The following is a 15,371-nucleotide window of genomic DNA, read 5'->3' as shown; positions in this document are numbered from 1 at the left end:
GAAGCAGTCAATGGAGAGGCGGCCTTGGAACCCAGGCAGTGAGACAGGCAGGACGAAGGCACCAGGCCCTTCTGGGGGGCCCTGGCCTCTAAAACAATATTCTCTTAAGCGATCCCAGTTTGGTGCCAGTTTTCACGGTTTGCTGTAAGAGAGCAAACACTAGGAAAGGAGCTGGGAGGTTCAAGTTCTAGAACACCATGGAAGGTCCTCGGTGCACCACGTGGCTAATGTCCTACTTCGGGACGACAGGGAGGGCACGGCAGGGAAGTGCCCAGACCTGAGCTCAGTCCCAGCCCCGCGCTTCCCAGTAAGAACCTAGGCAGTGACACCACCTCGTCGGCCTCAGTCGCTGCATCTGGGAAAGGGGCTAAGGTAGAAAGTGTCCAAGTTCTAGCATCTTCTGCCTGTGAAAGATCCTACCTTAGACCCTAATTATAAACTTCTCCGACCCTTGACCCCTCCTCTAACATCTCCCCTCCCTCTCCCCTCCCTCTCCCATCTAACAAGGGAAAGAGAAGTCCAGCCCACCTTCTGTGAATGAAACCTCTCATCTTGGAGAGAGAATGGTTTTAGGAAGGAGAAAAACCCCAGGAAGAAGCCAGAAGCTGAAACTGGAATCTCCAAAACTCCCAGAGGAGAGATCTTAGAAACTTCCAGCAAGAAATCTTAAACACCACGATGCAGCAGAAACAGGCCCTTCTGACACCAGACTGTTTTTCCAAAAATGGGATCTCGCTGGCAATTTCCTTGCCATGAACCAGGCCTGTGAGCCAAAGATCCGTGATGGAATTCACAACGAAAGAGGTCCACACACATGTGCACCCCCCCTGGGCCTGAATGTGGCTGCAGCTCATTTACACTGCACGTCCAATCTGTACTGTCCACACGGCCCCGCTCACAGGCCCCTCTGCCAAACGCAGGCCCGAGGACGCAGCCAAGAGCTGCTCCGGGTCTGGGGCGGAGGCGGGTGGCAGACACAGGTTTTCATTTTGCTTTGCTTGGGTCTATTAAGATGCGGCCTGCTCCTCAGACGCCCTCTACTGGCCTCTCCGGATTAAACTCCCAGATATAAATTTTTGGGCCCCAAATAACCGAGTACAAAATGTAAATATGGCAATTTGTTGGTGCAGGCGGTCACTCCACTGGGTGGTCACTCATTCACCCAGACCACGAGACAGATGGCTGGCCAGCTGGTCACTCAACAAGAATATAAGGAACACACCAAGCATGCTGGACACAGCTTGGCACTGAGGGGTAAGGACGCGCGCGTGGTCCTGCCTTTGCGGAGCGCGCGTGGCGAGGGGGACAGCCAGGAAGAGTAAACACACAAGACGTCTTCCAGAACCGGGGCCATGAGGGCGGGAAGATGGCGGTGCCCATCGCAGACGGGGCTGTGGGTCACCGCCCACGCACGCCTGGTTCCCTCTACTGCTACGCCGGCCCTCTCCCCTCTCTAACGTTGCCACGCTGCTGACGGGATGGCCGGCACAGTTCTGGAATTCACTTCCGCACGGCGGGTTATTTCAGCAGCCCGGCCAGGCAGGCTCGCCCTACCTTGATGCCGGCGTTCCTCAGGGTCTCCAGGGTGGGCCTCACGTCGGCCTGGAGCTGGTCTTCCACCCCCGTCAGGCACAGCAGCTCCATCTCCATCTCCAGGCTCTCGATCACGGTGGCCACTTTGAGGGAGCGGTCGTGCACGCTCAGCTTGGCCTGGACGTAGCGGGCCTGGGACACACCAGGGGACACGGTCACCGCTTAGGTGGGGAGGCCCGAGCCTGACTGACTGATCCCACCACGCTGCGTGCGGGACCCCAGAACAGGGGCTTGACCTCAAAGGGGTGAAACTGAGGCTTCTAGCCTCCTTCCAAGGTCATCAGCCCAGACACTGGGGTTGGCGAGACCGAGGGCCACCCTTTGCTCTACACCCACGTGCTGTGCCACTTCCAGCAGGTCGCCTAACTTCTCTGGGCCTCAGCTGTTCTCATCCATGCAGCAGCAATAACAGCTCCAACCTCACCGGGTTGTTGCAAGGATTGGCACAACTCAAGACCTCAAAAAACAGTAGGTTCTCCCCCACACAACAGACACTTTGTAGCCACGAACTCGAGCACCAGGTTTTCTAATGATGAAGTCCCACTTCCAAAGACCATTGACCCAACATGCCTGTTTACCCCCTCCTCACAGTGTCAGCAAAGATATGGAGGAACATCGCAATTCCCTAATGGGCCGACTCAAAGCATGGGCCTTTAGAATTGAAAGGCAGGTAGAACGTATCAGGGCTAGAATTCTTACTAAACAAAATTTCACGAAGAAACACAGAAAAGAGACAGACCCACGCACAGTTTCTCTGGGTGAGCAGGACAAGGGCCCCAGAGGCCTGTCCCCCCGTCACCTCGCTCCCTTTCAGCCACGCGTGTGTGCATTCGGCTTTACGCCAGGACAGGGGATAAAAGAACCCTTCCCTCAAGGGACACACTACAGGACAAGATGAGAATAAACAAGACATTTTTATGCTGGACTCCTTGGCCATGAAAGTCAATGCTCTGGTTCAACTCAAACACGCTTTACAGCTTAAAAAAATTAGAGCTCCGAGACGTGATTCATTTCAAGTTTTCTAGAACATATACTACGTGCCAGTGATGATCCTAAGTATTAGGGACATAAGAGCATGTCAGACTGACAAAGTCTCTGCTCTCAAAGAGATTTTATTCTAGAAAGGAGATATTAAGAAGAATGTTAAAATATATATGCATGTGTGTGTGTGTGTGTGTGTGTGTGTGTGTATATAAACAAGGTCATTAAAGATGGTGATAAGTGCAGTGAAGAAAGTTAGACGGGGTGATGGATGTAGAGTGATGAGGTGGGGCTGCCTTAGATGGGGAATCCAGGAAGACTTCTCAGAGGAGGCGGCATCTGAACTGAGACCCAAAGGAAGTGAGGGAGGGGGCCATGGAGCTCTGTGAGGGAAGCGAGTTCCAGGCAGAGAGAAAGCAAGCACAATGGCCCCATGGCAAAAGTGAACCTGGTGTGCTCAGAAATGACGTCAGTATGGCTAGAGCAGAATGAGCAAGGCGGAGACGGGAGGGAGGCAGGGCTGAAAAAATAACAGAAAAGTCGCAGAGCCACTTACTTCAAAGTCTTGATACTGCTCCTCTGCTAGAGACTTCTTCGCCACCACAAGCACCCGTAGCCCTTCTCGGGCCATGTTTCCACACTGAAAAGCAGACCACAGTCATCGGAGAGCCACGCTGAGGGCTCCGCCCCCAAGTCCCTGACCCTCACTGAGGGGGTCTGGACGCTGAGGGGGACAGGCCCCTCCCAAGGGACAGCGAAATGGCAAATCAGAACACAGCTTTCCTCTAGAGCAATCTTCTCTGAGTAAACCTTCCAAAGGGGAGGATGCATCATGGCTGCCCGTCTGCCAAACACAGCCTACACACAGGTTTTCTGTGACTGGCCCAGTGTGTGTTTCAAAATTTAAGTCAATGTTGTAAGATTTCACAGACAAATCTGGATTTCTGGCTCGCTGGAAAAACTGAACCTCTGACAAAACCAGGTACACTTGCCCAAATAACCACAATCCATGATGGCTGAAAAGTGGTTGCTTCCATGTGTTCCCAAAAAATATAACTGTCAAGTGAAGAATATTCCAATGTGTTGAACACAAAAACACATCCCAGCCCGTTTCATTCATTTGAGTTACCTGCCTGGCCCCTGTGGGCATTTGGGTTTGCAACCCCCTAACTGAAAATATAATATTACTGAATATTAAATATGAATTCCCCACCTGGAGCTGAGGGGAGAAAGGAAAATGGCTGATAAACCTGAGCATTCCTTCCTCCCTGCTGTGGCTGACTGCCCATGTCACAAAGCAGCCTGTGATGTGGCCCCCAAAAACTCCCACTCCTGGTCCCACCCTCCAGCCAAACGCTGGTGAGGAGCTGAATCCTGCCCAGGACCACTGAGTGGGTGTGGAAGTGGGTCCTGCCCCAGTAGAGCCTTCAGATGAGACCACAGCCTGTGAGAGACCCTGAGCAGAGGACCCAGCTAAGTCGTGCCCAGATTCCTGGCCCAGAGAAACTGTGAGAAACAACTGTGTTGTTCTAAGCCACTGCATTCTGGGGTGATTTGTTATGAAGCCGTAGATAATGACAGAGACCCACCTCACCACATCATGCAAGAGACGGGCCTCCAGATCGTGCTTCCAAGGCCCAGTTTTCCCTCCCCACATCACACTTACCTCTTCCTCCAGCCAGTCGTTGTACTGCACAATGCCAGCCATGACCACGTCCGCTCCTTTCATGTAAAATGTAATTTCCCCAGTTGATTCATCCTAGAGACGGGGGCCGGAAGCAATGAATAACCGAGAGGAACATCCACTTTCTGCTCCGGTGCCCACCTCCCGTGATAGATGGTGCATAAAGTGGACTTAGCAGACACCAATGTTTTTTCACTTGGCCAAAGACGAAAAGCAAGAGGGGGGCCTCACTTTGGGGCAAAGGCCACAGAAAATAGAAAACTCAAAGCATTTGGAAAATTATTAAATAATGAAAGCAAGATCAAAAGGATTTAAGAACTTAAATTATTACTATTCCAACAGGAATGGACTCCCACGCTATAATTTTAAATTTTTATGTAGGAAGCCAGCATCACCAAATCGTGGTCCATCTGAAAGCACTGGGAAGTAAACTAACGACCTAGGTCTGGGTTTCTCAGCCTGGGCACTGTTAACAGTAGGGCTGGAGAATTCTCTGCTGTGGGGGGCTGGCCTGTGTGTTGCAGGATCTTTTGCAGCATCCCTCACCTCCACCCAGTAGATGCCAGCAGCAGCCCCCTTGGTGACAACCAAAATGTCTCTAGATATTAACAAATGTCCCCTGGGGGCACAATGCCTCAATTGAGAACCGCTGATCTAGATAATTCCAGACCCCTGTGTCTACCCGAGGACTTAGCTAGAGATCAAATTACCCAGATTTTCAGTTCACATTGACCAGATTTTGTGGGAAGCCGTAACACCACGGCACAGGCACCAAATGCTCAGAGCCGGCACCAGCCCCCAGCTGTGTGCCCTCGGACAAGCTCCTTCTTCTCTCCAAACCTCAGTTTCCTCGTCTGTAAAATAGGGATGCTAACAACTCTAACTGCATAGACCGTTGTGGCTTAAAGGAGATCATCTACGTGGAGCACACAACACAGGGCCAGACACACAGAAAATGCCCACTCAATGTCACCATACCTGCTCGGTGACGGTAACTCAAGTCCTTCAGTTGTACTGTGTGTGGAGAACAAGCTTAGTCCAGTGGTTCTCAATGGCGGTGGTTTTGTATTTGGCAATGTCTGGAGACATATTTGGTTGTCACAACTAAGGGGTGGAGGCCAGGGATGCTGCTAAACATCCTACAGTGCACAGGACAGCCCCACGACCAAGAATCATCCAGCCCAAATGTCAGCACCGAGGCTAAAAAACCCTGGCTTTGAGGAATGATGGTGAAATTGCTCGTTTTCACCCCGTGACTCTTTTTTTTTTTTGCAGGGAAAGATTCACCCTGAGCTACAGCTGTTGCCGATCTTCCTCTTTTCTTTTTTTTCTTCTCCTCAAAGCCCCAGTGCATGGTTGTATAACCTAGTTGTAAGTCCTTCTCGTTCTTCTATGTGAGCGGCTGCCACAGCATGGCAACTGACAGACGGGTGGTGTGGTTCCTTGACCGGGCAACAAACCCTGACCACCGAAGCGGTGAGAACCTCGAACCTTAACCACTAGACCATCAGGGCTGGCTCTCCCACGACTCCTTCCTCGATGACTCGTCACGGGGAGCCTGGAGGCAGCAGACAGGCAGGGAACTGAGCATGGCCATCACCACCTCACGCCTAGATTTTGCTACCCCAGGAAGCCCAGACTGCACACCTATAAACTCTTCATGGAATATGAAATGAATACCCAAAGCCAAATTAGTGGTACAGTTTCCTCTTTTCACATACCTTTCGAATGCCCTCTAGTTACTGACAATCTTTTAGAACAACACGCTTACCCATAAAAGCATCCCCCGGCCACAAAGAGGCACCTACGTTTTAAAAGCATTAGAACCGCACACTTCATCATGGAGGATCACGCCTATGCTTGCTTATGACTCAGGCCAAAGACAGCTGCGGAGTCTGAACGTGAAAGCATCAGGTTTTTTTTCCCTTTCCCCTTCAACCAAATGGTGCTTAACGACGCAGCTGTAGGAAGTGACGGCCCCCTCCCCAGCTTCCTCAACTCCAGGAGGGGCTCCAGAGTGCTTAGCCATCTTGTCCAATATAAATACTGCACCAACTGTCTCCTCCCATTAGTCATTTCCTCCCTCCAAGTTCACCACAAGGTTACTCTGTTCCCATATTATGGCAAGATTACGCTATGAAGTCACAGAGATCTGCTGGTTGTGTTGCATTGTTTTGGGGCTGCATCTTTTTCCACTGTAGTCTGACTCTGGCGCCTGTTCAAAGGCCTCTTTTATTCAAACAGTGACAAGGGTATGATCTATACCAACAATTCGACTCCATCATTCCACATGGGAAGGGTGGGGGAGGGCAGCAGAACATCTCCTACACAACAAAAACCGAACAGGTGACACACCTTCCTTCGGAAAGACAGGTACACAAGCCCCAGAGAACCTGGCTTGTCTAACCTTACCCACCTTCTCCGAAGACGGAGATTCACACAAAGACCAGAACTTGCAAGATGCTGCCGAGTACTGTCCACAAGCTCACGTGTGTTTAAAAGGGTTGATGAGACAGACGAGAGCAACACCATTACTGTCAATAGTCACTAACCCAAGACAAGAGAAGTTACAACTGAGCCGAAACTTCCCCACATCAGGTAACTGGACCGTTCTTTTCAAATAACAGACAGGATATACGGACACATTAGAACTGAATTTCTCGACCCTGGCAGAATAAACATTTGGGGCCAGAACATTCTTTGTTAGGAGGCTGTCCTGGCCTTTACTCACCAGATGCCAGTAACATCACCCTCCGAGTTATGACAACCAAAAATGTCTCCAGACATGTTCCAAAGTCCCTTGGAGGCAAGATGGCCCCAGAATGAGAACCACTTTATTGGAGGAACATAGTAAGATTTGTACAAAGTGGAGAAACTAGTCCAAATGCCCTGGATGCTGATCCCCACTCATCAAAACCCAAGATAAAGAGGGAGACGAGTCAGAAAACAAGAAAAATTAGCAAGATAATATGCATTTCATTAAAGACAGCCTAGCAAACATGGATGCTCACAGTTTCTTAGTAGTGAGAAATGAAAAGCAAACTAAGCATCCAAAAAAGAATATTTAATTAAATAATGGTACTTTTTTCAACAAAACACCACGCACACATTAAAATCATAAAAATCATGTTTTAAATGATATGAGAAAATTTTCACCATATAGATAGTTCAGTGGTTGGGGGAGAGTTTAGAAACCTTTACATGGAGTCCAATGCCAATTTTATAAAAATGTGTGTGGATAGTTACACACATATACACTTAGGAAAAAACTGAAGGAAAATGCTCTAAAAAGGTAAGAGTGGTTGTCTTTGGGTGGTGAAAATAAAGATGAATAGTGCTGATCCCCTTCTTTACATATTTCTTTGTTCTAAATGCCTTAACTGAATGCTGATTTTTTTTTATAACCTGGGAAGGGGGGAGTGCTATTTTTAAATCATGATAGACTGGCCCACCCAACAGTACCCCATACCTGTTCCTGGTGTGGGAAGGCAGAGGGGCCATATCTCATAAAACATGACATGCGTGTCTGGGGCTGAGAGTCCTTTACAACTAAAGGAAGGGTGGGGTCTTCTGCCCATTGACTTTAGGATGTCTGATACTGGGCTGACTATGTGATGGTGACTCAACCCTCAAATGACTTCAGCAGAGCCCACAGCCCTAGAACTTGAAAAAATAAAAGCTGGAACAGAAGTAAAGTAATTCCATAGGAGATAATGATTCTCCTTCCCCAGGAAACACCCACTCACAGGATTCACACTGCTGCATCCAGGCAAGGAGGTTCTTGCCATCAGATATGGGTCAGCAGACATGGGTCAGGCCAGGTGTGGACCATGGGAAAAGCAGCAGCCAGTGGGAGAAAAAGCTCCCTTCCCACTCAAAAGTCACAAAGGATATACGTCCTTAGAGTCTGAAAGTACCTCCCAGCATCAGGGACATAAAAATCCCTTAAAATGTGTCGATTTCATGCTGCGTGTCCCTGGATCATCAGAACAGCAGCTCACGGAGCTGTTTCTATCTTCTACCTGGGGCAGCAGCCTCTAGAACGGCTCCCAGTGACAATGCTCCTGGTATTCACACTCTCGTATGGTCCACACCCACTGAGTGGGGGGTGGGACCCAGTGACTTGCTTCTAAAAACAGAGTGAGGCAAAACGAGGAGGGTCAGTTCTGAGATGACGTGACAAGAGACTGTGCCATCCGTCTTGCTCACATTCTCACTTGCTTGCTTTGATGAAGCCAGCTGACACAGGAGCTGACCCATGGAGAGGCCCCTGTGGCAATGAACGAGGGTGGCCTCTGGTCAACAGCCAGCAACGAACTAAGGCTCTCAGTCCAACAACCCACAAGGAACTGAATCCTGCCAACAACACTGACTTTATCTGGAAGTGGATCCTATCCCAGTGGAACCTTGGATGACGGCAGCCCCAGCTAAGCCCTAGACCACAGCCTGGGAGGGACCCTGAGCCAAAGGACCCAGCTAAGCCACACCCAGACTCCTGGCCCACAGACACCGTGAGGTAATAATACCTATTGTTTTAAGGCACTAAGTGTGGGATAATCTATTACGCAGCAACACATAATTAATACACTACCTCAATATTACTATGGGTGCTCTATGAGCTTTTTGACATCCCTCTCATCACACCCAAACTCCCAGGTCCTAGTGGTCAAGAGACCTGGGAGCCTGACAGCTCCACCACTTTCCAGCCATGTGAACCTGGGGAGATTTCTTAGCCTCTCTACACCTCAATTTTCTCCTCTGTCAAATGCCAATCATAATAGTACCTACCTCGTTGGGTTACGGTGAGAATAAAATGAATTAGTTTATGCAAATCATTTAGAACAGAGACTGGTACATAATAAGCACCATTTAAATGTTGCCTACTCATCATTGTTATTGTTGTTCCTACTGTTGCCATTACTACTGCTGGTAATTAAAAGCGTTACTAATTATTAATACCGCTCTTACTAATTTACTATAATAGAATCTACACCTTTTTTGATCCCTAAGGTGTGAAACACTTGACCAGGGTGGAGGGGATTCTCACTTGTTCAAAAAAAAAAAAAATGCAGAAAAGATGAAAGTTATTCCAAAGATTCTCATCATCTGAGCCAGTTCTCTCCAGCCAAGCCAAATCATGTGAAGAACCTTTAAAAATACCAGAGAACCATCCCAATACCAAAATAGGTCTGGGATGGAACCAAGTAATCTGCATTGGTGAAGCTCCCTTGGTAATGCTGATGGTCAGCCAGGTTTGAGAACTACTGACCGAAGTGGACTATGAACACCAGGGTTCCTAGGCTTTTCCAAATGGAAAGTGTGGTCTCTATGAGTAAAAGAGCAAACAGACAAAGACATTAATTCAGACGCTTCAGACTGGCAAAATTTAAAAAGTCTGACACTATCAAACGGTGAGAACCTGGAAGAACGGTGGGACTAAGATTAGTACAAGCACTTTGGAGAAAAAGTTGACGGCATCCAGTAGAGGTAAAGAGGCATATATTCTACAACCCCGCGGCTCTCCCTCTGGGTATACACTCCACGGGGAAACACTGACATACACACAGTGAAGACTGGAGCAGACAAGGCTGCGCACAGCAGTGCTGTTTCTAATGGCAAAAAAAAAAAAGCGGCAACTATCTAAATGTCTATCAATAGGGAGCTGCAATAAACCGAAGGAAGAGAAGTATATCCACACAATGAGATACAGTCATGCGCCACTTAATGATAGGGATATGTACTGAGAAATGCGTCGTCGGGCAATTTCGTCGTTGTGTGAACATCATCGAGTGTACTTACACAAACCTAGATGGTATAGCCTACTACGCATCTAGGCTATATGGTACTAATCTTATGGGGCCACCACCATGCATGTGGTCCATCATTGACCGAAACATCGTTACGCGGTGCATGACTGCACTATAAATCAGCTAAGACTAATGAAGTAGGACTAAGTGTACAAATGTAAATCAAGTTTCTTTTAAATGTTAAAGAAAAAACAGTAAGTGGAATAACGATGTATACACTACAATGCCATTTATATAGAGAATAAAAATGCGTAAAACAACAACACGTATTATTTATACCAAATGTGTCTGATAAGAGTATATTAAAATTCATAAGAATGATGAACTTGGAGTAAGAGTGGAGAATCTAGGAGAGGCAGATGGGGCTTCAATTGAATCCACAATGTTTTATTTCTTTAAAAAAATTTTTTGAACTACAACACACGCAAAAATATGGACGAATCTCACAAATATAAATTTGAGCAAATGAACCCAGATACAAAAGGGTATCTACTGTACGATTTCCTTTTTACAAAGTTCAAAAAAAGACAAATCTAATCAATAGTAGAAATCAGGATGGAGGTTAGTTATGTCCTTATGGGGAGGGGAGGTGTAGTGACCAGAAAGGGGCACGAGGGAGCTGCTGGGGTGATGGTGAGTGGGATTCTATTCCTTGCTTTGGATGCTAGTTACATGGGCGTGTTAACTCTGTAAACATTTGAGCTTTACACTTATGATGTTTGCATTTTTCTCTATGTATGTTGTAGTTCAATAAAAGTTTCAAAAAATATAAAAAGAAAATCTGAAATAACTATGGTAAAATGATGATGCTCAGTGGCCACTATATTTTTTTTCAGTATCTTCTGTGATTGTACAAATGAAAAACCGTTAAAAATATTTAATTACAACAAAGGTACTAAGACCATTCAATGGGGGAAACAATAGTCTCTTCAACAAGCGGTGCTGGGACAACTGTATTGTCCCTATTGAAGTTGAACCCCCACCTCACACCATAGACAAAAATTAACTCAAAATGTATTGATGACCTAAAGAGCTAAAACTATGAAACTCTTAAAAGAAAATATAGGGGTAAATTTTCATGACCTTAGATTTAGCAATGGACTCTTAGATATGACACCCAAGTCCAAAGCAACAAAAGAAAAAATAGATAAATTGGACTTCATCAAAATTAGTAACTTCCATGCATCAAAGGAATTTTATTAAGAAAGTGAAAAGACAACCTACAGAATGAGAAAACATTTGCATATCATATCTCTGATAAGGGTCTAGTATCTGACTAGATAAAAAACACTTACAACTCAAAAAGACAAACAACTCAATTAAAAAGTGGGCCAAGGACTAGAATAGACATTTCTCCATGGAAGATATATAAGTGGCCAATAAGCATATGAAAAGATGGTCAATGTCATTAGTTATTAGGGAGAGGCAAATCAAAACCACAACGAAATACTACTTCACAACCACTATAATGGCTACTATAAACAAAAATGGAAAATATCAATTGTCGTGAGGATGTGGAGAAATCAGAACCTTCATACATTGCTGGTGGGAACATAAAATGGTGCAGCATTATAGAAAATAGTTTGGAGGTTCTTCATAAAGTTAAAAGAATTACCCAGCAACTGAGTAACTGACCCAGCAATTCCACCCCTAGGTATACACCCTAAAGAACTGAAAACAGGTATTCAAATCCTTCTACACCAATGTTCATAGCAGCATTACTCACAATAGCCAAAAGGTGGAAACAACTAAAATGTCCATCGATGGATAGATGGATAAGCAATGTGGAATATTATTCACCCATAAAAAGGAATGAAGTACTGATATGTGTTACAATGTTGACGAACCTTTGAAAACCTTATGCTAAGTGGAAAAAGCCAGACACAAAAGGTCACATCTGGTGTGATTCCATTTATATGAAATATCCAGCACAGATAAATCCACAGACACAGGGAGCAGACTGGTGGTTGCCAGGGATTAGGGTAAGTACCCCTTGTACTTAGTGGGTACAAGGTTTCCTTTTGGGGTGATGAAAATTTTTTGAAACTTCACAGAAGTGATGATTGCACAACATTGTGAATGTACTAAATGCCACTGAATTATACATTTAACATGGCTAATTTATGTTATGTGAATTTCACCGCAATAAAAAATATATATTTAAACAAGAGTATATACAATGAGCAATGTATCATTACCAAGAAATGTCCAATCTACATTCATTGGACCTTTCACTCTAGAACTGGGTTAACCAGAAGCTGATTAGCTATCCGAGGTCTGTCCAACTGATGAACTAAATTTCTTTCTGCTGTGGGAATTACCTTCTCGTGTTAGTTTGGACGACACACAGCACAACAGAGGATTAGAAAGGGGTGAGAAAGAATGTCGAGCCACAGGGGCATACGCAGTACACTGGGGGAGGAGTGTTGACCATGTGAAGTCACAAATAAGACAACTCACCCTCACGATGATGCCCATGCGCTTGCTCTCGTAGGTGAAAGGGAAGATCTGCAAGATGGTGAAGTTCAGGATCTGATCGCCAGGGGTCCTCAGCTGCATGGAAGACTGGTCTCGGCCCACCAGGGTTAGGCCCACACTTTCAGTCCACTGTACCAGGGCCACCTAAATGTAACACAGGGTCGAAGATCAGACACATGGCTGAGGGTCCTGGGTCACGGGTCAAGCAAATGAACACAAAGGTGGAAGGGGGCGCAGAGACAGCTGAAGCGCAAGTAGTCACTGTGTTCCTGAGGAAGGCTGAGCTGGCCCAGGGATGGACCAGTGACAGCAGCCACTCCTCTGGGCCTGCGGGGGCTCCTGCACACACAGCCGCCCCCTACAAGCCACAACGCACCTTCTCTTCCAGGCCCGAAAGCAGGCACACGCCAGAGCCGTGGCAAAGAGAACTGCATGGCATCGAGTGTGATCAGCACAACCACAGATCACTTCTGGAAGAATCTGCACCCAGCCAAACAACAAATATCGGGAAAGGAGGAGCATGACGCTGGGGTGGCACTGCCCCTTCAGGCTCTCCTTTAAGCCTCAGGGATACTCAACCGGGTGGATCTACAGTGGTTCTCAATAAGACAGTTCTGCCCCCAAGGGGCACTTGGCAATGTCTGCGGACATTTTTGGTTGTCACAACTGGGGGAGGGGTTGTGTGCTACCGGCATCCAGTGGGTGGAGGCCAGGGATGCTGCTCAACACAACAGAAAATTATCCCACTGCAAACGTCAGTACTGCCGAGGGTGAGAACACCGGTCTACAGAGACGAGGAAACCGGGGCTCAGAGAAGTTAGTTAAGCTGCTACCGGCCCACAGCCCCCCTCACCCCAACACTGCACTCCCAAAAGCATGGTTTGGGTCGCCAGCTGGACCCTTCTCACGGCCTCAGTGAGGCCTGCCTCACCTCAGGGCAAAGGCACGGGGGTCACAAACTCCAAGACAGGGACCAGACCAGTCTGGCTAGTGAGTGAAGAGGGCTGGGCGGGGCCTGTGGCAAGAGGGAGCCAGAGCCCCATTTAAAGGGGCAGCACCACCACGACGCACTGGAGAAGAAGGCTGCCCCTCGGGAAGGTGGTCCAGGGTGGCCAGAGCTTCCAGTTTCTCAATAAGACACAGAAATATGGACTTGTCCCTGAGAGCTCTAATTAAATATACGCAATTAATTCACATGTTTCAAAAGCCCGTGAAGAAAATAAAATGAGTCTGCAAATAAATCTGGCCTGGGGTCTCCACAAAAAGAAACAAGAGTGGAAAAGGAAAGGAAAGGTGGAGACGCAGAGAGGGACTGGGGAGGGGTCGGAGATCCCTGAGCCCAACCCAGGGGGCTGGGGGGCAGATGTAAGTACGAACAGCCCACGGTGCAGCTAGGGGCCAAACAACAGGGTCATCCTGCTTACTCGTGGGAATAGCCCACTGAGGGTGGAATTACCAGCTCTACCTGACGGATGGAGAACCTGAGACCCAGAGGCAAGGTGAGCTGCTCTCGGCTGGCAGCCGTGACGGGCTGAGATGGGATCCAATCCTAGGTCTACTGACCCACATAAGAGGCCCAAAGGCAAAGTGCTGTTCCCGGGTCTTCGGATGCCTGTTCTCACCGGGGCCTACATCAGGGCACACGCACATGAGCGCATCCTCAGTGGGTGCCTGGCTGCAGTCCGGCATGCACCTGACACACTGTCGCCATTAGGAAGTTGAGAGGAGGTGTGGTGGGCAGAATGACAGCCCCCAAAGATGTCCACGTCCTAATCCTCAGAACCTGCACATATTACCTTACCTGGCAAGAGTGCCTCTGCGGACGTGATTAAGATGGAGGACCTTGAAACGGGAGATTATCCTGGATTATCCAGGTGGGCCCAATGTAATCACCTGAGTCCTCCCAAGGGGGAACTTTCCCGGCTGTGGCCCCAGAGAGATGTGGGGAGAGAAGGAGGGTCAGAGAGATGTGACATCGCTGGCTCTGAAGACGGAGGAAGGGACCACAAACCAAGGAATGTGGGCAGCCTCTAACAGCTGGAAAAGGCAAGGAAGGAGATTCTTCCCTGGGGCCTCCAGGAGAAACACAGCTCTGCCAACACCCTGACTACAGCTCGTGAGACCGGGGTCGGACCTCTGACCTACAGAACCATAACATAATCAATCTGTGTTGTTTTAAAACATGAGATTTGCAGCGATTTGCCACAGCAACAAAAGGAAACAGATACAGGAGGCTTCCAGTTTTAAGTCCAAACAAGCTGTCCCTTGATTCCCATCCAAGTCCAAGGGCATGGTGTCTAAAAAAGAAAAAGAAAAGGTACCCCCTCCTTTCTTCTTATAAAATTTAATCTTTAAGGAAAGAAAAGGAGGTGCTTTTAGGAGAGTGTTGACTTGAGGAGTGAGGGAAGGTGACAGAGGGGTATGCAGGAGGCGTCAACCCTATCTGAAATGCTTTCTCACCTTTAAGCCTGGTAGTGGGTAGGCAGTGTTCATTCTATGACTCTATAACGTCTGCATGTCTGAACTACTCGTAACGCTTGCTTTGTCACTGAGGGGGTGGAAGGTGAGGGAGTCACGTTTCCACAGCATCTCTCAGCAGCGCCGCATGCCCCCAGCGCTTCTGTTTTATCAAGGTTCTTCCTAAATTCCCACTCCTTTTACCAAGAGACGCTCAGCAAAAGCAGCTTGCTGCTCACAGTTCTGTTTCTGGGGCCCCCAGGCATCATCTCGGCTGAGTGCCGCACCTTGAAGGGGTGGGGGTCACACTGGAGCTCAGAACCGGGGCTCCAGCCCAGCCCTGCCACCCGCCCCCACTCCCTCCCCGGGCC

At 47.9% G+C, this 15,371-nt stretch overlaps 1 protein-coding gene across 1 annotated transcript in view; it reads right to left on the bottom strand.

Moving 5' to 3' along the window:
* ATP9A (ATPase phospholipid transporting 9A (putative)) overlaps window positions 1-15,371 on the bottom strand; it is a 122,909-nt gene that overhangs the window by 18,270 nt on the left and 89,268 nt on the right. Inside the window, exons 15-18 of the mRNA XM_058562460.1 lie at window positions 12,526-12,687; window positions 4,241-4,333; window positions 3,131-3,214; window positions 1,555-1,725 (exon numbers count right to left, since the gene is read on the bottom strand). Coding sequence (XP_058418443.1) covers window positions 1,555-1,725; window positions 3,131-3,214; window positions 4,241-4,333; window positions 12,526-12,687 — 510 coding nt within the window. The remainder of the gene's footprint in view (window positions 1-1,554; window positions 1,726-3,130; window positions 3,215-4,240; window positions 4,334-12,525; window positions 12,688-15,371) is intronic.

The sequence above is a fragment of the Diceros bicornis genome, chromosome 19, assembly GCF_020826845.1.
Source record: "Diceros bicornis minor isolate mBicDic1 chromosome 19, mDicBic1.mat.cur, whole genome shotgun sequence".
In the NCBI taxonomy this organism is placed as follows: domain Eukaryota; kingdom Metazoa; phylum Chordata; class Mammalia; order Perissodactyla; family Rhinocerotidae; genus Diceros; species Diceros bicornis.
The sequence above is the reverse complement of the archived record's forward strand: the minus strand, read 5'-3'. Positions and strand labels throughout refer to the sequence as shown.